The sequence below is a fragment of the Carcharodon carcharias genome, chromosome 2 (genome assembly GCF_017639515.1).
Source record: "Carcharodon carcharias isolate sCarCar2 chromosome 2, sCarCar2.pri, whole genome shotgun sequence".
In the NCBI taxonomy this organism is placed as follows: domain Eukaryota; kingdom Metazoa; phylum Chordata; class Chondrichthyes; order Lamniformes; family Lamnidae; genus Carcharodon; species Carcharodon carcharias.
The window spans coordinates 10,526,454-10,549,343 of record NC_054468.1 but is presented as its reverse complement, the minus strand read 5'-3'; the positions used below and the strand labels follow the sequence as shown (position 1 = coordinate 10,549,343).

Genomic DNA, 22,890 nt, shown 5'->3' with positions numbered 1-22,890 from the left:
TTTGTGCTGATGACCAAAGACAACGGCTTCTGTCTTTCCAATATTTAGTCAGACGAAATTTTTGTTCATCCAGTGCTGGATGTTGGATAAACATGTTGACAATTAAAGACTGCAGAGGGGTTGGGAGAGCTTATGATTAGGTGGAGCTGGGTGCCTTCAGCATACATGTAAAAACTAACGTTGTGCTTTTGGATGATATCGCCAAGGGGCAGCATGTAGATGAGAAATCGGAGTGGGGTCAAAGATAGACCCAAAGGCCACAAATGGCATCTGGACCTTTGGGCTAGGAAATGAATAGCTATCCGGTGATCTGTTCCTGATCACCATCCTGCCAGAAATGTCCAGTGTGGTGGATTTCTGATAGAATTGGATCAAGCTCAGGAAGATTCCTTTAAGAGGTTAATATGCTGACTGTCACATTCCAGGCTCAGACAGCAACAACCTGCATCTTCTCAGTTCCTTCAACATCGAAAACATCCCATGGTAATTCACAGAGGAATGAGTAAAGCCAAAGTCAACCCAAAGCTGGAGAGATTAGGACAGGTATCCAATTGTTAGATGGAAGGGATGGGTTTTAAGGAGGTTTTGTAAAGTGGGAGGGGGCAGTGAAGGAGTCTAGGGAGAAAATTCCAGAATGGGATGTACGTGACTGAAGACTTGGCTGTTAATAGTGAGACGGAGGAAGAACAAGCTATCAGAGTCTGAGGAGCAGACACAAGCCAGTGACGGTTGGGGAAGGATGTTACAGAGGTAGGGTTGGGTAAGATCATGGAGGAGTTTCATAACAACGATAAGAATTTTTAATTTAAGGCTCTTGGGAACTGTTGCCAGTGTAGACCAGCAAGGATGTGAGTAGGATTCCTACCTAGTGAGTTTATTCAAACTTGCTTTAGTGTTTCAGGAGATTAATTGAGAGATTTTTTTTAAAGAACAAATCTCCCACCCCCAAACCCTACACAGCCTGGAAATATCAAGTGTTGACTTGCTTTGCTCTGGTGGGAGTGGAGATCTACTTTTCCAATGATTTTGTGAACCTGCAGACCACTTGAGATGGTAGAAAACTGGAACTATCTTCCCCACCCTCATTCCCCAAAAAATGGGAAAAGGGAGTTTTCTATGATCTGATTAAATGGCAGAACAGGCTCAAGGAACTGAATGGCCTCCTCCAGTTCATGCTGTTGTCTGATGCCGGATGCAGAATGGACTGGATTGTAATGTAAACAGGAGAAAGATGGCACCCGAGCAGTCCTGGAGTAATACTCTCAATCTCATCACTCAAAGTACGTTTAACTTGAAGATAATTTTGGAGACTTTTGCCTACCTGATTAGTTTGACTTGCAAAGGATTGACCCCTGAGGAGAGCCTAGCATTTTGGGATTTAACCCTTAGAGCCTGTTGATGTTAAACAATTGTGGGGAGCTGGGGGAAGCATTGTTGATTTGAAGAAGGTTGGGGCATTCAAGAAACTGTTGTGTTTGTTCAGGTTGCTAAAGCCTTTCAGCAATGTGAAATCACAGGGTCTGTGGGCAAAAGTAGTCACATCATCAGGTGGCCAGCTTGGCTAGTATTGGAGAAGTCTCCTGGGTATTCAGTTGTTGAGTGGCACACCCGCTCTGAGTTAACAAAATCAGTCTGTGCACAGATTGGGGCAGAAGAGAGCTTGGTCTCAGAATCAAAGACACCAGATTGGGTGTGCAAATGCATTCTGCTTTTACCTAAGGACAGTAGTGGTTAGCTAGGGTTTAGCCTGACAGCAAGTTTGCCTAGAACTGTGCCAGAGTTGGGGTTCTGTTAGCTTATCAGGCTAGTGTGGGAGGTTGATAAATCTTACTGTGGTGATCATTATTCTGTCCATTCATGCAACTTGTGTACAAGAACACAAGAAATAGGAGCAGGAGGAGGCCATTCAGCCCCTTAAACCTGCTATGCCATTCAGTGAGATCACGGCTGATCTGATTTGTGGCCTTAACTCTACTTTCCTCTTTGCCCCACATAACCCTTTGACTCCCTTGTCGATCAAGAATGTCTTACACAGTCTTGAATATACTCAATGACCCAGCCTCCACTGCTCCCTCGGGAAGTTAATTCCAAAAACTAATGAGGGAGAATTTCTCCTCATCTCAGTTTTAAATGAGAGACCTCATATTTTAGGGAAACTGTGTTCTCTAGATCTGGATTCCCCCACATGAGGAATATAAACTGGATTGTTGGTTTACGAATGTGGCTTGACTCACTGCACTGCCTTTCAGTCCATCTCTTATTTGTTCTTTCACGGGATATGGGATCTGGGCCAGCATTTATTGCCGATTCCTAATTGCCCTTGAGAAGGTGGTGGTGAGCCGCCTTCTTGAACCGCTGCAGTCCATATGGTGTAGGTACACCCACAGTGCTGTTAGGGAGGGAGTTACAGGATTTTGACCCAGCGACAGTGAAGGAACAACGACATATTTCCAAGTCAGGATGGTGAGTGACTTGGAGATGCAACTTCCAGGTGGTGGTGTTCCCATGTGTCTGCTGCCCTTGTCCTTCTAGGCGGTCATGGGTTTGGAAGATGCTGTCAATGAAATAGCCTTGGTGAGTTGCTGTATCTTGTAGGTGGTATGCATTGCTGCCACTGTGCATTGTTGGTGGGTTGGGGGTGGGGGGGTTTGGAGTGAAGGTTTATGCTGAAATGCAGGACAATGCAGGCGGCATCACCTGTGAGGTTGCAGTGGCTGGTATGTGCGACAAGGCTTCAGTAACAATCCACATTGACCTTGTCCCAGTTCTCTGGAGTGGAGACTCTTGCTGTTGCCTAGGCCTACCTGTGAAGGTTGGCAGCTTGTCCAAAGATACCCAGTGAACACCCAGCAGCCACAGCGCTCTACCAGCAGTAAGAATCATGCGCTTTCAGAAGTGGAGATCGCTGGCAGGAGGTAAAGGATAAAGCTCAAACCGAAGGTGCACAATAAAATGCTGCAGCTTCTGCAAATGCTACACAAAACCGTGGGAGTGGTGACGTTTTCTGTCCAGATTTACAACTTCCCAGGATTGATATGAGGAGACTTTCATGGTGGTTGATGGCAAAGGCCAAGAAAGATGATCTGAATTGAAGATGATGAGGTGAGGCCAAGTTTCAGTTTTAAGAGACAGTAGGTCAAAGGGCAAAGCAAGGACTGTGGGGGGTGCCATGGTGTCGTTTGACACGGTGCGGTGTCTTTTTTTGTGTGTGTGCAAGGCAGGGTATTTAAGAGTTCACAGGAGCAAGGAGAAAGGCTCAGGGGACTATTGCCATGCTGATGCAGAGTGTGAGTTGGGAGTCACTGTCATTTGCCAGGGAGCGGTCACAGTTACAGCGCAGACAGTGCAGCTGTTAATGTGCACCTAGCAAAGTCTCACAAGCAGCCATGAGATTAATAAGCAGATAATTTGCTTTAGTGATGTTTATTGAGGGATCTCACACACACACACACACACACACACGCGCGTGCGCGCAGATACACTGTGTCAAGCTGCTTCATCAACCAAATGATGCCCCACTTTGCCAGAATACTGTCCCAATCTGGCGCTGACATCATTATGCTATGAGTTTTAATAATTTGGGAAATTGTCATAAGGAGAACAGTGTCTGTGACCGGGTAACTCATTTGCTTCCTTAGAAACCCACCCTTCAAATGTATACCATGATGTCAACCGCCACTCAGTTGGTGGCGCTCTCACCTCCCAGACAAAAGGTTACGGGTTCAAGTCCCACTCATGTTCCCAGTGCAGTACAGAGGGAACGTTGCCTTGTTGCATGTGCCTTCCTTCAGATGAGACTTTAAACCATTGCCCCATCTGCCCTCTCAGGTGGATGTAAAAGATGCCATACACAATTTTGAAGATCAGCGGAGTTCTCTCTGGTACCTTGGCCAATATTTATTCCAATGTCACCGAAACAGATAATCTGATCATTTATCTCTCATTTCTGTTTGTGAGGAGCATGCTGTGTGTAAATTGGCTGCCACATTCCCTACACTACAACGAGAATTAGAGAGAAGTACAAATTGGCTGCTCTGATTCCTACATTGTAACAGTGACTACATTTCAAATGAAGCACTTAATTGGCTGTAAAGCACATTAAGATGTTCTGAGGTCATGCTACAGAAATGCATCCCACACAGTAGCACATTCCTGTCATTGCGCAGCTTTGATACTCTCGGAGATTGTGTACAGACTATTAACTGCGAAGCTTTGTTCGGGCAATCTGGGTGTGAGACTAAAACAAAAACAGAAATACCTGGAAAAACTCAGCAGGTCTGGCAGCATCGGCGGAGAAGAACAAAGTTGACATTTCGAGTCCTCATGACCCTTCATGAGGACTCAAAACGTCAACTTTGTTCTTCTCTGCCGATGCTGCCAGATCTGCTGAGGTTTTCCAGGTATTTCTGTTTTTGTTTTGGATTTCCAGCATCCGCAGTTTTTTTGTTTCTGTTTTTATATCTGGGTGTGAGACCGTTTGCACTGGGTGTGACATGTAAAGCTCCTGAGAGTGCAAGTTTGTTGAATACCGATGTTGCCCACAGCTCCAGACACACTGAATTCTTTCTATTGCAAGCTGTTTAATCCTGTTAAATGCAAGATCTTAGGTGTTGCTGCACTTTCCTAAATGCTCATCCAAGTTGTTGAAGTCTTTAACAGGAGGGGGAACACAAGGGTAATCATACTGCTCGGAGTATATTATAGACACCCAAACAGTCAGAGGGAAATAGAAAAGGTAATATGAAGGCAAATTGCTGAGAAATGCAGAAACAATAGAGCAGTAATAGTAGGACACTTCAACTACCTAATATTAATTCAGTGTAAACTGTATAGGGGCTGCAGAATTATTAAAATGCTTTCAGGAGAACCTTTTTAGCCATCGTAGCAAACCCAGCAAGAGAAGTGATAGATCTCAGCATCGCAGTATTTTCCAGTGCAGGAGGCCATTCGGCCTATCGTGTCTGCACTGGCTTTCCAAATTAAAAATTTAATTAGTGCCATTCCCCCACCTTGTCCCCATAACCCTGCACATTCTTCCTTTTCAGATAACAGTCTAATTCCCTTTTGAATGCCTCAATTGAACCTGCCTCCACCACACACTCAGGCAGAGCATTCCAGACCCCAACCGCTCACTGCCTGAAAAAGTATTTTTCTCGCTTTTGCTTCTTCTGCAAATTACTTTAAATCTGTGCCCTCTCATTCTTGGCCCTTTCCTGAGTGGGAACAGTTTTTCCCTATCTACTCTGTCCAGCATTTAGTTTTGGGGAATGCAGGTATCAGGGTTATCAATGGCAGAGCAGTTTAGTGCATTTTAGAGTAGTTATGGGAAAGGATAAAGATAGAAATTGTATAAGTTTTAAGCCGGGGAAAGACCAGTTTTGCTAAGCTGAGGTGTGATTTGGGAAACGTGAATGGGAAACAGCTACTTGAAGGTAAGTTGGTGTCAGAGCATTGGAGAAGGAGAAAGAGAGAATTCAGAACAAATATGTTCCCACAAAGGGAACTCCAAAATCTAGACCCCACACCCCCACCTCCCCCCCCCGATGTCAAAGTGCACAAGGGGTAGAATGCAGCAAAACAGAAGAGAGCTTATATCAGATCCCAAGATTCAATATTGCAGAAAGCCCAATTCATTCTTTACAGGAGTATAGAAAGTGCAGCGGTGAAACTAAAACAGAAATTAGGAAAGCAGAGAGAGGGCATGGAAAAATATTAGCAAGTGAAATGAAAGAAAATTCAAAGATGTTTAATATTATCATAAAGAGCAAGAGAATAACTAAGGAAAGGGTGGAGCCTATTAGGGAGCAGAAAGGTAACATGTGAAGGCAGATGTGGGCATGGTTCTTAATGAATATTTTGCATCTGTTTTCACAAAAGAGAGGAACAAAGCAGATATTGTCGTTGAGGAGGACTGTGAAATATTGGATGATAAGCAGATTGAGGGAGAAAATATTAAGGTATTTAACATCTTTGAAAATGGATAAACCACCAGCCCAGAGGAAATGTATCCCAGGTTGCTAAGGGAAGCAAGGGAAGAAATAGTGGAATCTCTGGGCATTATTTTCCAATCAAACCTGGCTGCAGGCGTGGTTCTGGAGAACTGCCTAAAAAAGAGGGAAAGGGATAGCCTGAACCAGCCTAACTTCAGTGATGGACACATTATTGATTAAAATTTGAGACAGTATAAATCATAATTTAGAAAGGAATGGATTATTCAAGGAAAGCCATGTGGATTTGCTACGGGGAGGGTTGTATCCGATTAAATTTATTGAATTTTTTGAGATGAGGAAGGGTTGATGAGGGTAGTGGGTTTGGTGTCATCTACCTGGGTTTTAGCGGGGCTTTTGACTAGATTCCATTCGACACACTAGTCAGAAAATTAAAAATTAAAAGCTCATGGGATCCAAGAGAATGTGGTAAATTGGTTTAAAAATTGGCTCAGAGGCAGGGAAGCATCCTTGAAAATGGTGATTGATGAATGTTTTTGCGACTGGGATGTTTTTGTTTCCAGTGAGGTCCCACAAGGGTCAGGGTGAGTCTCCTGCTATTGGTGTATACAAAGCAATGATTTAGACTTGCAGTTAAGGAGCATGATTAAGGAGTTTGCAGATTATGCAAAAATTAGCAGTGCGTTGATAGTGAGGAAGAAAGCTGTAGATTGCAGGAAGATATCAGTGGACTGGTCAGGTAGACAGAGAAGTGGCAAATGGAATTCATTCCGGAGAAATGTGGGGAATGAACTGCTTGGGTTTTTATGACGATCCAGCAGCTCACGGGGAGAACGAACTAGGTAAGGGAATACACAATAAATGGTGGGATTCTGAAAAGAGTAGAGGAACAGAGGAATCTTGGAGTGTAAATCTACAGATCCCTGAAGGTAACAGGACAGGTGGTTAAAAGGGCATATAGGATACATTATTCACCGAGGAACAAAATATGAGCAGGGAGGTTATGCTAGAACTATATAAAACACTAGTTAGACCGCAGCTAGAGAACATGTACAGTTCTGATCACCACATTACGGGAAGGATGTGATCACATTGCAGAGGGTATATCGAGGATGTACGAGGATGTTATCAGGAGTAAAGAATTTTAGCCATGAGGAAAGATTGGATTGGCTGGGTTTGTTTGGAACAGAGGAGGCTGAGAGAGATTTAATTAAGGTTTATAAAATTATGAGGGGCTGATATCGAGTGCATAGGAGGGACCTATTTCCCTTAGGTCAATAAGCAGGGGACATAGATTTAAAGTAATTGGTAGAAGGATTAGTGGGGAGCTGAGAAATGCTTTCACCCAGACTGTGGTGGTGGTCTGGAACTCTCTGCCAGAAAGAGTGGTAGAGGCAGAAGCCCTCATCACATTCTTAAAAAAAAAATACTTGAATATGCACTTGAGGCGTCGTAACCTACAGGGCTACAACTCCAGAGTTGGAAGGTACAATTAGACTGGATGGATCTTTTCCAGCAGGCACAGACATCTTGGGCCATATGGCCTCCTTATGAGCCATAAATCTTTCTACGTTTCACTTGTTTAATGTTATGGACTGAATGAGAACCTTGGCCCAGTGCGTTGTGCAGTTCAGCATGAGTCAGTGGTCATGGGTTCAAGATCCACTGCAGAAACTTGAGCCAGTGATCTGGGCCAACACTCCTGGTGGCAGCACTGAGAGAGTTTTGGAGGTGATGATTTTTGGATGAGGCATTAAATAGAGGATCCAGCTACGCACTCAGATGGAAGTGAAAGATCTTGAAGCCGTAATTTCAAGGAAGTGCAGGAGACTGGTCCTTAGTGCCATGGCCAATATTTAACCCTCAGCCAGCATGAGCAAAAACAGAATTAACTGCTCATGATCATATTTCTGACTGTGAGATCTTGCAGTGCACAAATTGGCTATTGTTTTTCCCACATTACAACCCTTCAAGAGGACCTCATTGGCTGTGAAGCACTTTGGGACATCCTGAGATTGTCCAAGAAACTTTCTTCTTTTGGTTTACTCTCCGTGATGTTCTGTACCCGTTGCACTGTGACTCAGTAACCTCTGCCTGTATATCAATGTGTTTTTCATCCATTCTGTTGCTTGCTGAACTGTTAAGTCCTTTCATTTCTGTGTTTACCGAAGGTGAACTGTTGCTGAGTCTGGCATGGTGCTAGTTTGGTAATTATAACCAGTCTGAACGATGTGATCTCAGGCCATGCCTTTAACAACGCCAACTTGCATTGATGTAGTGCCTTTAGCAAGATACAACACCCATCAGTATTTCGGATGTGGGCGACAGTGGCATTTATTATCCCATTCCAAATTGCCTTGAGATGTGATATGACTGAGGGGCCACTCTGATGGTAGTTAATATTTGCGTTGGTTTCAGACTGGAGTTTTACATAGATCCTGACCAGGTGAAGAAGGCAGGTTTGTTTTCCCTAAAGGACATGAGTGAGCTGCTTGGGTTTTTATGATTATCCAACAGCTCATGGCCACTTCCTAATTCTTTTTGTTTCTCGGTGAAGTTAAATTCTCAAAATGCCATGGTGAGATTAAATTCCACTGTATTCTCTGGATTGTTAGTTCAGTAACATAACCCCTACATTCCCATAACCTGTCAAGGGTAGAAAGAGTCAGCTGGGACAGGGTATCCCAGTCACTCCCCGAGTGTTGTCATACTTTGATGTTTGGGAGCGAAGTCTATAACTATGTAGCTTGAGGGTGATTTTCCTGGGAGAGGTGGAACTTTCCAATGGTGCGTTGTAGCACAAAGGAAGTGAGTTGCACTGTCAGTTCTGGGGTCGCAGCCATCAAATTGCTGGGATTGAAAGGCCACCGCTCTCAATTCACCATCATCTTCACTGCAGCGTATTCTAGGTAGAAATGGAGGAACTTTCCAACCCCACCGTCGGTGCCAAGCGGTGAAATTTAGGGCACGTGCCAGTGGTTTCACTGCTGTAGAAAACCCGGGCCTTTGGCACTGTGACTGTATCCCGCTTTTTGTGGGTGGAGGATTTCTCCTCATGGGGTTGCTGAACGTGTGGACCGCTTGTCGCAGAGCCAATGCCTGGTTTGTGCCGAGTTTGCAAAAACATTTGGCTGACTTTCATTACCTCTCCTTTCCAACGCAGGGAAGGGGTGGAATTTGACCAGGCCTCTGAGCTGTGATTGGACTTGGCTGTTGACCAATGACTGCTGCTGTAAAATGTGACAGTGTATGCGAGGAGTGTAGCTTCATGTGTGCGAGTACAAATTGTTTTGAGTCCAGGTTTCGGGTTTGGCTGTGCTGCAGTCCCCATCTAATCTTGGTAATGACCTTCATTTAAAATAAGTTCACCATCCAGCTTTTTCTTGGTCAGATTTCCATCACGGAACTCCATTTGTTTACTTTCCTTTTTCTTTAATCTCTGCAGCTACCTGATGAGATGGAGACACAGATTGTTGCCAAATCAAACTCCAGAAAGAGACGGAAGGACGGAGTAGGACCCAATGGCACCACTGACGACGAAGACGTCAGCCCAATGAAAATTGCACGACCTGTAAGTCTGAGACTGATGCAACATGCCAGCTAACGAGACCTTATTGTTCAATAGATTGACTGGGTACACTATGATAAAGGTTGTCGCTTGGCCTAAGTAGCCAAGTGGTTATGGTACTGGGTTTGTAACCCCAAGATCAAGAGTTCAAATCTCACAATGGCAAACTATGAAACAATGTAACTTCATCTGAAACAGATGGAAACGGGTTTGTACTCGAAAGAGTTACAAGAATATGATAAAGGTTGTCAGAATTGACTTCAGTCTAGTACTAGGGTATTTAGCTGGCAGCTGTTTAAAATCTAGAAGGATTATGCCTCATTTATTACATAGAATTATACAGCCATTCAACCCAACTTGTCCTTGCTGGCGTTTATGTCCTCATGAGTCCACATCTCACCCCATCAATATGTGCATCAGTGCTATTCACCTCAGCCACACCTGGTAGCAAGTTCCACATTCTGACCAGTCTCTGGGTAAAGAAGTTTCTTCTGAATTCCTTGTTGGATTTATGAATGATCATCATGGCCTCTAGCTTTGGTTTCCCTCACAACTGGAAACAACTTCTATGTCTACTCTATCAAACCCTTTCGCAGTTTTAAAAACCTCTATTAGGCCATTGCTACATCTTCTCTTCTCCATAGAAAAGAGCCCTAGCCGGTTCAATTTGCCCTATTAGTTATAACCTCTCAGTTCTGGTATCATTTTTGTAAGTCTTTTGGCCCCTTCACTAGTGTCCATCTATCACTTTATAATATGGAGACTAGAATTGTGAACAGTAACTCCAAGTGTTGTCTAATCAAGGTTTAATGCAAGTTTAATATAACTCCTCTACTTTTCAGTTCTCTCTCTCTCTCTCACTAGGAATGAACCCCAGTGTTGTGTTTGCTTTTTTATAGCCTAGTTAACACTTTTAGTGCGTTATGTACCTGTACCCCGAGGTCCCTCTGTTCCTCAGTCATATTAGGCGCTTATTATTCAGGCAGTGTATGTTCTCCTTATTCTTCCAGTCAAAATGCACCACCTCAGAATTATCTATATTGTAATTAATTTGCCAACTACACACACATTCTGAAAGTTTATTAGAGTCATATTTATTTTATCTTTCCTCATTGTTAACTGCATCCCCCAATTTGGTGTTGTCTGCAAATTTTGAAATTGTTATTTCTAATTCTGAGTTTAAATCATTCATTTAAATGGTGAACAACAATTGGTAGACTGCTTCCTACCTTTTGCCATTCTGATTAGCTGCCCTTAACTCTTACACACCTCTTCCCCCTCTGTGCCTTGGTCAGAATGGCCTTTGGCAACTTGCCTTTGGTGCAGTATTGGTGTTGATAGCTATATGGCTCTAACTTCAGGCCTGAAAAGGATCTGGCCCCTGATCTCCTGGCCTGCCCATTAAGGCCTGGAGTGTGATTTGTGATATTGCTGGCCCCTCATTGATGGAAGCTCCAGTTGCAAAAAGCTACTGCAAAGCTGAAGTGCATTTGCAGGAATTGCAGCATCCCTATTGCAGGTCAGCTGGGCATAGGTGTGCTGTATGTCTGAACTAACAACTCATTGGTCGTGGGTTCAAATCCCACCCATGGCTAGTGTTTTTTTTCCAAAAAGAAAAATATTTATGTGCACGTTTTACAACCTCAAAGCACTTTACAGCTTTGAAGTACTTTTTGAAATGTAGTCACTGCTGTAATATAGGAAACACCGCAGCCAATTTGGGCACAGCAAGATTCCAAAAACAGCAATAAGTTAATCTGTTTTAGTGGTGGTTGAAGGATAAACTTTGGCCCTGGACATTGGGGATTACTTCACTGCTCTTCTTCAAAATAATTCTGTGGGATCTTTTACCTCCAACTCAGAAGGCAGATGGGGCCTCAGTTTAACGTCGCCGCTGAAAGACGGCACCTCTGATGCTGCGGCACTCTCTCAGGAGAGCGTTAGCTTGAATTCCATGCTCAAGTCTCTGGCGTAGGACTTGAGCCCATGACCCACTGAATCAGTTGCAAGAAGACTGCCCTACAGAGCCATGGCTGACACTGAGCAGCTAGTACCAACAGGGTGATCTCCCAGTGCCCTCAGGAGAGGAGAGAACAAAAGATGTCTTCACTAAGCATAGAAGTGGCTGACTTATTGAGAGACATTTGTGATAAGAAAGCTATTCTTGATAATACAACCAGCCGTAAAACACATCTCTAATTGTTCTTACACTGTGTATTGACGTTAGGTTCAAGGCTAGAGTTTCAATGACAATTGTACAAAGCAAAATGTTCTGAATTTTTTACAGAATTATGAAACATCCTGATATTGATACAGGCCATTCAGCCCATCTAGTTCTTGTGGGTTCTTTTTCGCTTGAGCCCACTCTGCCCCTCATCAATTTTTAAATTCTTTCATGGAATGTGAGCGTTGCTGGAAAATCCGACAGTTATTATTCATCCTGAACCGCCCTTGAGAAGGTGGTGGTGAACTGCCTTCTTGAACTGCTGCAGTCCCTCTGGAATACATACATCCACAGTGCTGTTAGGAAGGGAATGCCAGGATTTTGACCCAGAAATTATGAAGGAATGACGATGTATTTCCATAGATGTTCTAGTACATAAGTCACAAAAAGTTAGTATGCAGATACAGCAAGTATTTAAGAAGGCTAATGGAATGCTATCCTTTATTACGAGAGGGATTGAATGTAAAAGTAAGGATGTTATGCTTCAGTTATACAGGTAATTGGTGAGACTTCATGTGTGCAGTTTTGGTCTCCTTATATAAGGAAGGATGTAAATGCATTGGAGGCGGTTCAGGGGAGGTTTACTAGATTGATACCTGGAATGAGTGGGCTGTCTAATGAGGAAAGGTTGGACAGGCTGGGCTTGTTTCTGCTGGAGTTTAAAAGAGTGAGGGGTGATTTGATTGAAGTGTACAAGATCCTGAATGACCTTGTCAAGGTGGATGTGGAAAGGATGTTTCCTCTTGTGGTTGAGTCCAGAACTAGGGGGCACCTTTTTAAAATTAGGGGTCCTTTTTAGGACAGAGATGAGGAGGATTTTTTTTCTCTGAGGGTTATGTGACTTTTGAACTCTCTTCCTCAGAAGGTGATGGAGGCGGGGGTCATTGAATATTTCTAAGGCAGAGGTAGATAGATTCTTGTCAGGCAAGGGAATCAAAGGTTATCGGGGTTAGATGGGAATGTGGAAATCGAAACACAAGATCAGCCATGATCTTATTGAATGGCAGAGCAGGCTTGAGGGGCCGAATGGTCTACTCCTGTTCCTATTTCTTATGTTCTTAAAGCGGTGTGTTGTACTTGATTTGGAGGAGAGCAAGGAAGTGGTGGTGTTCCCATGTGCCTGTTGCCCTTGTCCTTATACATGGTAGAGACCAAAATCTTGGGTAATGCCACCTCTGAATCAGTGGATCATGGGTTCAGGTCCCACTCTAGCGACTTGAGCATGAATTCCAAGCTGATGCTCTCCTGACAGAGTGCCGCACCATCAGAGGTGCCGTCTTATAGATGAGACATTAAACAGAGGCCCTTCTGCCCCCTCGGATGGAATAAAGTCACAGTACTATTTTGAAGAAGAGCAGGGCGTGTTCTCTCCAGTGTCCTGGGCCAAAATTTATCCCTCACTAAGAAACAGATTATCTGATTGCTGTTTGTGGGATCTTGCTTTGCCCAAATTGGCTGCTGCATTTCCTACATTACAGCAGTGATTACACTCCACATGGTGCATTGTATAATGGATCTTATAGATGGCACACTCTGCTATCGTTGTGCGTTGGTGGTGGAGGGAGTGAATGTTTAAGGTGATTGATGGGGTGCTGATCAAGTGGGCTGCTTTGTCATGGATGATGTTGAGTTTCTTTAGTGTTATTAGAGCTGCATTCATCCAGGCAAGCAGAGTATCCCATCACACTTCTGACTTGACAGAATGATTACAGCATTACAGGAGGCCAATCGGCCCATCATACTTGTGCTGGCTGTCTGAAGGAACAGTTCACCCAGTGCCATTCCTCTGTCTCCCCACAGCCCTGTATGTTCTTCTTTTTCAGATAACAATCTGATTCGCTCTGAATGCCTCGATTTAATCTGCCTCTACCACACTCCTGGGCAGTGCATTTCAGCTCCTACCCACTCGTTGCTTGGAAAAGGTTTTCTTTCTGTGGCCATTGCTTCTTTTGTCAATTAGCTTAAATCTGTGCCCTCTTGTTCTCGATCCTTCCACCAATGGGAACAATTTCTCCTGATCCACTTTTTCCAGACCCCTCATGATTTTGAATACCCCCATCAAGTCTCCTCTTAACCTTCTCTTCTCCAAGGAAAACAGCCCAACTTTTCCAATTTATCTGCATAACTGAAGCTTCTCATCCCTAGAATCATTCTCATGAATCTTGTCTGCACTCGTTCTAATGGCTTTACCCCCTTGCTAAAGTGTGGTGCCCTGGACTGGACACAATACTCCGGCAGAGGTCAAACCAGTGTTTTATACAAGTTTAACACAAACTCCTTACTTTTGTACTCTATGCCCATATTGATAAAGCCCAGGATGCTGTATGCTTTATTCACTGCTCTCTTAACCTGTTCTGCTGCCTTCAATAACTTATGCACATATATACCCAGGTACCTCTGCACCTGCACCCGCTTCAGAATTGTACTCTATATTTTATATTGTCTCTGCATTCTTTCAACCAAGAGAATCACTTCACACTTCTCTGTATTAAATTTCATCTGCCATTTATCCACCCAACCCACCAACCCGTGTATGCAATTTTGAAGTTCTACACTCTCAATGCTTCCAAATTTTGTTTTGTCCGCAAATTTTGAAATCGTGCCCTGTACCAAAGTCTAAATCATTGATATATTATCAGGCAAAGCAAGATCCCAACACTGACCCCTGGAGAACTCCACTACAAACCTTCTCTAGCCCCAAAAAATTTCATTAACCGCTGCTGTCTGTTTCCTGTCACTCAGCCAATTTTGTATCCATGTAGCTAAAGCCTCTTTTATTCCATGGTCTAATTTTGCTCACAAGTCTGCTGTATGGCACCTTATCAAATATCTTTTGGTGGTCCATATACACCACATCGGCAGCATTAACCTCATCAACCCTCTGTTACCTCAACGAAAAGCTCGATTTTCCCAAAACAAATCCTATTGGATTTCCTTAATTAACCTGCATATTTCCATGTGACAATTAATTTTGGCCCGAATTATCGTTTCTAGAAGTGTCCCCACCACTGAGGTTAAATTGACTGACCTGTAGTTGCTGGGCTTATCTTTACACCCTTGTTCAAAAAAAGGGTGTAACAGTTGCAATTCTCCAGTTCCCTGGAACTGTCCCTTAGTCTAAGGAAGATGGGAAAATTATGGCAATGCCTCCATAATTTCCACTGTCAGTTCCCTCAGTATCCTTGGATGCATCTCACCTGGTCCTTGCACCTTATCAACTTCAAGTACAGACAGCCTATTCAATACCCACTCCTGATCAGTTTTATATCCCATTAAGTGTCTGAATTACCACCTCTTTTACCATGGGCAGCATTGGTTTCTTGGTAATTTAATACCTCTGCTATGCCTTCTGCCTCCACATGTACATACCCTTTTTGGTCCCTAATTGTCCCACTCCACCTTTTACCACCTTTTTACTATTTATATGTCTATAGATGACTATTCGATCCCATTTTTTGTAGGCTGTCAGTCTCTTTTCATACTCCCTCTTTGCTTCTCTTATTTGCTTTTACAATTCCTCTCTGAACCTTCTAAATTCAGCTTGGTTCTCAATTGTATTAACCACTTGACACCTGTCATAAGCACACTTTTTCTGCTTTATTTTAATTTCTATCACTTTCGTCATCCAGGGAGCTCTGGATTTGTTTGCCCTACCTTCCTTTTTGTGGGAATGTTCGTTGACTGCCCAAATTATCTCTTCTTTAAAGGCAGCCCGTTGTTCAGTTACAGTTCTGCCTGCTAACCTTCGATTCCAATTTGTCTGGCTCAGATCCATTCTTACCCCACTAAATTTGACTTTCCCCAGTTAACTATTCTTACTCTGGCGTGTTCTTTGTCCTTTTCCATTGCCAACCGAAACCAATGATCACTGCTCCCTAACTGATCTTCTACTGACACTTGGTCTACCTCATTCCGAGAACCAGGTCTAACAATGCCTTTTTTCTTTAAGATAAAAGCAAAATACTGCGGATGCTGGAAATCTGAAATGAAAACAGAAAATGCTGGAAAAACTCAGCAGGTCCAGCAGCATCTGAGGAGAGAGAAACAGAGTTAATATTTCGAGTCTGTATGACCTTTCTTCAGATACTCACCAACCAGTCAACTCTCAGCCTTTTTGTGATCTCTGTCTGATTTTTTTAAAAAACCTTTTCAAACTCCGACATGTCCAGATCCACTTCAGCTCCTGACTCTCTCTTCAGGACTTGTGCCTTGCGGATGGTGAACTGGCTTTGAGGCGTTGGGAGTTGAGTCACTTGACACAGAATTCCCAGCCTCGGACTTGCTCTTGTAGCCACAGTATTCAAGTGTCTGGTCCAGTTCAGTTTCTGGTCCGTGGTGACCCCCAGAATGTTGATTTTGTGTGATCCCAAATAGCCTTTCAAAACAGTTTATGGAGTCTTCTTCAACAAGAGTTTCCATGAGGGGAATCCAGACTCTGACCAGCCGCTGTGTGGAAACTGTTTTCTAACCTGCCCTTGACCTCTTTGCACAATTGACAAATTTGATCCCTCTTGTTATAATTTAACATGTTCCGACTCTTAAGTGGTCAGGTTAATGGTCAATTAATGGTTGTTGACTGGATGCTCTCCTGATTGGTTGGACCAACCACGTAGCTGACTACAGTCTAGATGTAGGCACCTGGAGGAAGGCATTCATCAAGTCTATGCCTTCATTCAATTTTCAACTCCATTTACCCAACTTTGCTCTCTATTCCTGGATACCTTTACCCAAAAAATATCTACTGAGATCTCCAGTTGACCCTCAGCGTCCACAAACCTTCAGCAAAGAAAGCTTCAGATTTCCACTGCCCTCTGTGTGAAGAAGTGCTTCCTGACATCACCCTTGAACAGCCTGGCTCTAATTTTAGATTGTGTGTCCTCATTCTGATTCCTTCCCACCCAAGGAAATAGTCTCTCTGCATTTAACCCATCAAACCCTTTAATCATTTTAACTATCTCGATCAGCTCACCTCTCACCTCCCCCCCCGCCACAAAACTCAGTTGAATGCAAATCAAGTTTATGCAACCTCTCCTCATAACTTAACTCCTTAAGCCCCGATATTATTCTGTTGAACCTGTGCTGTGTCTCCTGCAAGACCGGCATATCCTTCCCGAGGTGCTTTCCCCAAAATTGAATGCAGTTCACTAAATGAGGTCTAAGCAGAGGTCTACTGTTGAAGCATTACTCCAGTTCCTCAACTTTGTATTCCAGCCCCCTAGAGATAAAGACCCTCAGAGATGAAGATGAGGGGAAGTTGCCAGTGAATATATTGGTTTTTGTTGCCTCCTGATGCCTAGCTATTATAGCAAAAAGATGGAAAATTCATTGATTGTGCAAAACCCGGCGCAAATCTTATGAATACAGTGCCTTATATCTGTTAACTGTACATTTGCTCAGCCTCCAGAATCTCAGGTTTCTCCGTTCTCAACAGCCTTTTGCCTTCCATGAAGCTCCCTACCATGTGACCTTTTACTTCTCTATACTTACTCTGTTGCTGGTTGGAACTGCCAGTGGTTGGAGGTTGGGAGATGCCGAGCAGCCCATCATCCAGTGTGATGTTCCTCAATTTCCTGGCTGGCTGTGCCTTGATGGTGTGCCCAAGTGTGACAGTTTTGCCGAAGCTGGATTTAAGTGGACTCAAGAAATTGAGTCTCTTTCTTTTGGCATTTCCCTACGATCCCGTTGACCAGTTATTCAATCTTAACCCCCTCCAGTGGATTCCTGCCAGTCACCGGATTCTCTCTCTGCACCGTTTCCATTACAGACCCTCTCGCAGCCGGCACCCTTCGCGGCCGAGAATGGAGTGAAGAGCGAGAAAGCGTATGAGCGCGTGACGTTGGAAGAAGCGAGGATTGGGACTCCCAGTGAGTATAGAAACCACTGCCTTTATCCGTGGCTTTCTGTCCCCTCCCCCCCCCCCAACCAACAAAACCACCTTTGCAGAAGATTAGTTAGGGAGAAGGGGAAAACAAGCTAATTATAAGGCTCTGGTTAGACTGCACCTTGAGTAACTGCTTTCAGTTCTGGACACCAGACCTTAGGAGAGAGAAACTGACCCTGGAGGGTCCTGCAGTGCAGATTCACCAGAATGAAACTGAGGGGGGGGTGCTAAAAGGGTTGAATTATGTGGACAGGCTGCGTAGGTGAAATTTGTATTCCCTTAATTAAAGAAGATTAAAGAGTAACCGAATTGATAGGATTAAGATGATTCATGGATTCAATGGGTTACATAGAAAACATTTTGTCTATTGGGTGGAGTCCAGAGCGAGGGGACCTAAACCCTACAACCAGAACTAGGCTGTTCAATGATGTCAGGAAACACTTCTTCACACAAAGGGTGGTGGAAATCTGGAATTCTTTCTCCTTCTGAAAAGCTGTTGGAAGTTGGGAGTCGATTGACAGTTTCAGAACTGAGGTTATTAGATTTTTGTTAGTTAAGCGTGGTGATGGTTACACAATCATGCACTTCAACCATGGCCCCCTCTTGTTCCAACTTTAGCTCTTGGGTGGACCAGATTTGATGTCTAGCGATGGAGATCTCAGTTGGGCAAGATAGCTAGTGAGGGCAGGTATGATTTGGTAACCAGCCTGTGGAGATGCACAGAGCTGTTGACTCTGTGGTTTAATTCCCAGGATACCACTGGGTTAAGTAGCTTTCTTTTATTCTAGTGATGTGGGAGTCACAGCATTTATTGGCAAATTGGCAATGGTGTGGTAGCATACTAGTTATGTTACTGGACTGATAACCCAGAGGCTTGGACTAAACGAGACATGAGTTCAAATCCCATTGTGGCAGCTGGGAAATTTAATTTTTAAAAATTAAATAAAATTAAAAGCCAGCATCAATAATGATGGTCACGAAACCGTGACGTTGTTCAAGAAGGCAGCTCACCACCACTTTTTCGAGGGCAATTAGGGATGGACAATAAATCCTGGCCTTGCCAGTGACACTGTTGTCCCGAGAATAATAGAATGATACAGCACAGTAGGAAGAGATTCGGCCCATCATGCCCATGTTGGGAATTAATGAAAAAAGACACTGATGATGTGATGACATGCTGTATAAGTGAAAATCTTTCTTCTGCTTTCAGTGGATCGCCCAGTTCGAGTTTATGCCGACGGAATCTTCGATCTGTTTCACTCTGGACACGCGCGGGCACTGATGCAGGCCAAGAGCCTTTTCCCAAACACCCATCTAATAGTAGGCGGTAAGGAAGGAGCTGTAACGGTCAGTGGGAATATTTGTTGCCTTATTAACACTCCTTACTGATTGACTCATTAAGTAGCAGCTTGATTTATTTGGTGGCACTCTCGCCCACCGAGTCGGAAGGTTCAAGTCCCACTTGAGAAACCTGTACACAGAATACAGGCTGACACTCCCAGTGCAGGTATTGAGGGAGTGCTGCACTGTTGGAGATTTCTTGTTTGAGAAGATATGTTAAGATCAAGATTCCTGCCTCCGTGGGTGAATCTAAAAGGTCCATTGGAAGGAGAGGTAAAGAGTGTCCCCGGGCCTATATTCCTCCCTCTACCAATGCCATCTAAGATGTCATTTGCTGTACCTGGGATCTTGCTATGCATAAGTTGGCTGTCATTTTTGCCGAAATATCAGTGACTGCGCTTCAGAAGTACAGCGCAATTGTGAAATGCCTTGGGACATTCCGAGGCAGGCAAAGGTGCTGAATAAGTGCAAGTGCTTTTCTTTTCTGTTATTTTTTTTAACTGGTGGTGTGTAGGACCCTGCTGCCTGGCAGGCAGAATCAGCTGAAAACTCACTTCAGTTCTGAGTTTCAACTTATGCCACATTGAAGCAGCTTATAAGAAAATAAAATCGCTGCTCCATCATACTTTTCAGCAGCAGTCTGGAGGGAAAGGAGAGGTTGAAATATGTTTATTATATCAGCAGTGTTGGTCCATTGGGTAGCTCTCTCCCATCTAAGTCAGAAGGTTGTAAGCCCAAAATCCAAGCTGATGCTTCGGTATAGGATTGAGGGAGTGCTGCAATGTCAGAGGTGCCGTCTTTCCGATGGGGTGTTAACCCAAGACTCTGCCCTCTCGGGATGTAAAAGACCCCACCGTCACTAATTTGAAGAAGAGCAGGGGGATTCTCCCTGGCCAATATTTATCCCTCAGCTAGCATCACTTAAATAATCATCTGGTCTTTATCACATTGCTGTTTGTGAGAGCTTGCTGTGTGCAAATTGGCTGCGCGTTTCCGACATGTGAACAGTAACTACACTCTAAAAGTACTACATTGGCTGTGGAGCCTTTTGTAATATCCTTAGATTGCGAAAGGTGCTGAAGATGGCGTTTTATCTTGGATGCTGAATGGTCTGTTTGCGAGTTTCCACTCTTTTCTGTTTCTGATTCATTAGCACTTGAAGTTAGTTTCTTCTTCAGTAGCAGTCACTGTGCAGATATAGTGCAAAGGAAATGTGGTTGTTTGTAATCTAAGAAGTTTATCATGAATATCTGAGGCTGCGGATTAATATACAGTGTCTGTTTCAATCTCCTCTTTATCATTGACTTCTCTGCTGTGGAGAGACTGGAGGCTTAGAGCAAAGAGGACTATGAGGAATAAAAACGAGTGCTGCAAAAACTCAGCATATCTGGCAGCATCTGTGGAGAGAGAAACCAAATTAACATTTCAACTCCAATATGACTTGTCTTTGGTACACGCAGTTCCGACGAAGAGTCATATCTGACTTGAAACGTTAACTCTGTTTCTCTCTTTACAGATGCTGCCAGACTTGCCGAGTTTTTCCAGCATTTTCTGTTTTCATTTCAGATCTGCAGCATCTGCAGTATTTTGCCTTTGAGAGTTGAGAGTGGATTTGATTGTGGAGTTTTGACAGAGTAGATCAGGAGAAACTGTTTCCACTGGCAGGAGGGTCGGTAACAAGAGGTCTGAGGTTTAACATAATTGGCAAAAAGTCCCAGGAGGAAATGAGGAATTTAAGAAAAAAACACTCACCTCCCTGGCTATCTCCAGAAAGAATCCCAATAATTCTTTATCCTATTCCTACTGCCTGCTTCAGTGCTCTTGCAGGTAACTTAAGGCACTTCGCGATTGCAATGTGACCTGGGTGAAGGGAGCTTGGGTGCCCCCATGGACTTAAAAGCTGTACCAGAAGTAGACTTGCTCTCCATAGGGCCACCTACCTTAGAAAGTTCAAAAGGCAGAGGTCAATCTGGATTAAAAGGGGTGTCGGCCTGGAGCATGTCTCTGGAGTACTTCTTATACTCAGTCATTCCTTCTGGTGCTCACCCACTGATTTGTTGGATTTAATGCCACGGTGGGAACTTAAACCTGTGATTTCTGGGTTTCTAGTACAACGTCCTCGGGCATCTTACCTGGAATAGGCAACGCAGTTTTCCGGGTGACGTTCAGGTGAGTTGAAAATCTTGGGCTAAGTCGTAGCATTAAGCTGTTTACTGAATACTTGCTTCTTTTAACCTTTTACAGTGTGCAATGACGACCTGACCCACCAGTTCAAAGGCTTCACAGTCATGAATGAGGCTGAGCGCTATGATGCAGTCAGGCATTGCCGTTATGTAGATGAGGTGGTGCGAAATGCACCCTGGTCACTGTCGGCCGAGTTCCTGGAAATGCACAGGGTAAGTTTTTTTATATTAGAAGTATGAATTGCGGACTGCTTCAGGATTTTTATACTGACTTAAAGCACAAATCAGCAACAGTTCTTGAGGGTGACTAGTTAATGCTGACCGTGACGAGCTGTTTCACCATGGCCAGAACAGTAGAACCAGATTAGACAAGGTCTGCACGTGAAGACAGGTAAATATAAAACTTGTCTGTGCTGGCTGTCTGCAAGAATTGATTCATTAAATTGTATATTATATAGATTTCTTTCAGAAAATAACACTTTGGGATTCAGTATCTGAGTAATTTGAGACGTGGCGTGGGCTGAGTGGAGCGTGGCCTGAGAGGAACAGGTGCCTTTGGACCTGTGGTTTCTAAAGCTCTCCCCCAGTGGGGGTTTTCCTCAGCTCATGTCTGGTTCTGTTTTAGACTCAATGATAGAGATTAATCACTGTGATTAGTCAATAACTCCACTATTGTTGGATCATGTGACTGGAAGGATGGTAGACGGTGAATTAGATGGACCTTGGCCTCTCATCACCCAGCAATTCCAATGTTGCTACACAATCTGGGTTGAAAGGGTTATGCTGTGATGAGAGACCTAGTACGCTTTGGTTACACTTGCTAGAAGATGCAGAGACTGAAAACTAATCTGAGCAATTGTTGAAAGTAATAGAGAGAGTGGATTCACACTGACCTTTCACCTCTGGGGTTCAAATACAACCCATAACATGGTGGGTGGGGGGGGTGTTATGACACAGCAGTTGGTAAAGGCTGAGTTGTTTAAGTACCAGAGGGAAACTTAAACAACTGTCATAACCTATATTTTCAATTGGTATGTTTGAGATGCAGCTCTGAATTCAGGAATAAGACCACCAAGCCTCCAGAGGTTTTTTTATATAAAACTAGATTAAACATTTATTAATGTAGCAACAAATTAAACACATATACATGTCTGCAAATTACTACCATAATACATTTTAAAAATCCCCAAATGAATCACTCCCATGTAAATCTTCACCAAGGCAAAGCACATTTTATCTTACGAATTCAAAATGAGGTTCCTTTCAATTTGTTTCCTTTGCAGACAGTTGTAAGGCTCATAGGCTGCCTAGATTTTACATGCCTCTGACTTGCACTCAGAAACTCCTCTCAGATTATACCTAGCTTTCCCTTTGAATGTAAATTCTCATTGTATCACTAGGTCTTTGAATTCCACCTCTTCTAACAATAAAACCCCTTTAATAGCACCAATTTTATTAGTAATATGAACACATTTCTTGGTGTCTGCTAGCTAGATGCAAGATTTTACTCTCTTGTTTTGAATGGTTTATTCAACAAATGCAAATATACTCTTTGCTTTTTAATTTACTGTTCACCCAGTTAACTACTGTACATCAAAGCACTCCGATTATCTGTCTTTAATCCAGTTAAGCCACACACAGACATACCCACAGACACAGACCCTACAAGTCCAATTTAAAAATAATTTCCAATAACATTATATACATTGATATCTTTATGACAGTGGGGCTCTTTGGTGTTTGAG

At 43.5% G+C, this 22,890-nt stretch overlaps 1 protein-coding gene across 6 annotated transcripts in view; it reads left to right on the top strand.

Annotated features, from left to right (window-relative positions):
• The window catches only part of LOC121270102 (choline-phosphate cytidylyltransferase A-like), a 62,813-nt gene that overhangs the window by 15,697 nt on the left and 24,226 nt on the right, over nt 1-22,890 (top strand). For all 6 annotated transcript variants that reach the window (XR_005941485.1, XM_041175426.1, XM_041175420.1 and 3 more), the window contains 4 exons: nt 9,394-9,519; nt 17,505-17,604; nt 18,832-18,948; nt 21,207-21,358. Coding sequence is in view for 5 of the 6 variants with exons in the window: in XM_041175426.1 (XP_041031360.1) it covers nt 9,406-9,519; nt 17,505-17,604; nt 18,832-18,948; nt 21,207-21,358 (483 nt within the window). In the remaining variant the exon portion in view is untranslated. The remainder of the gene's footprint in view (nt 1-9,393; nt 9,520-17,504; nt 17,605-18,831; nt 18,949-21,206; nt 21,359-22,890) is intronic.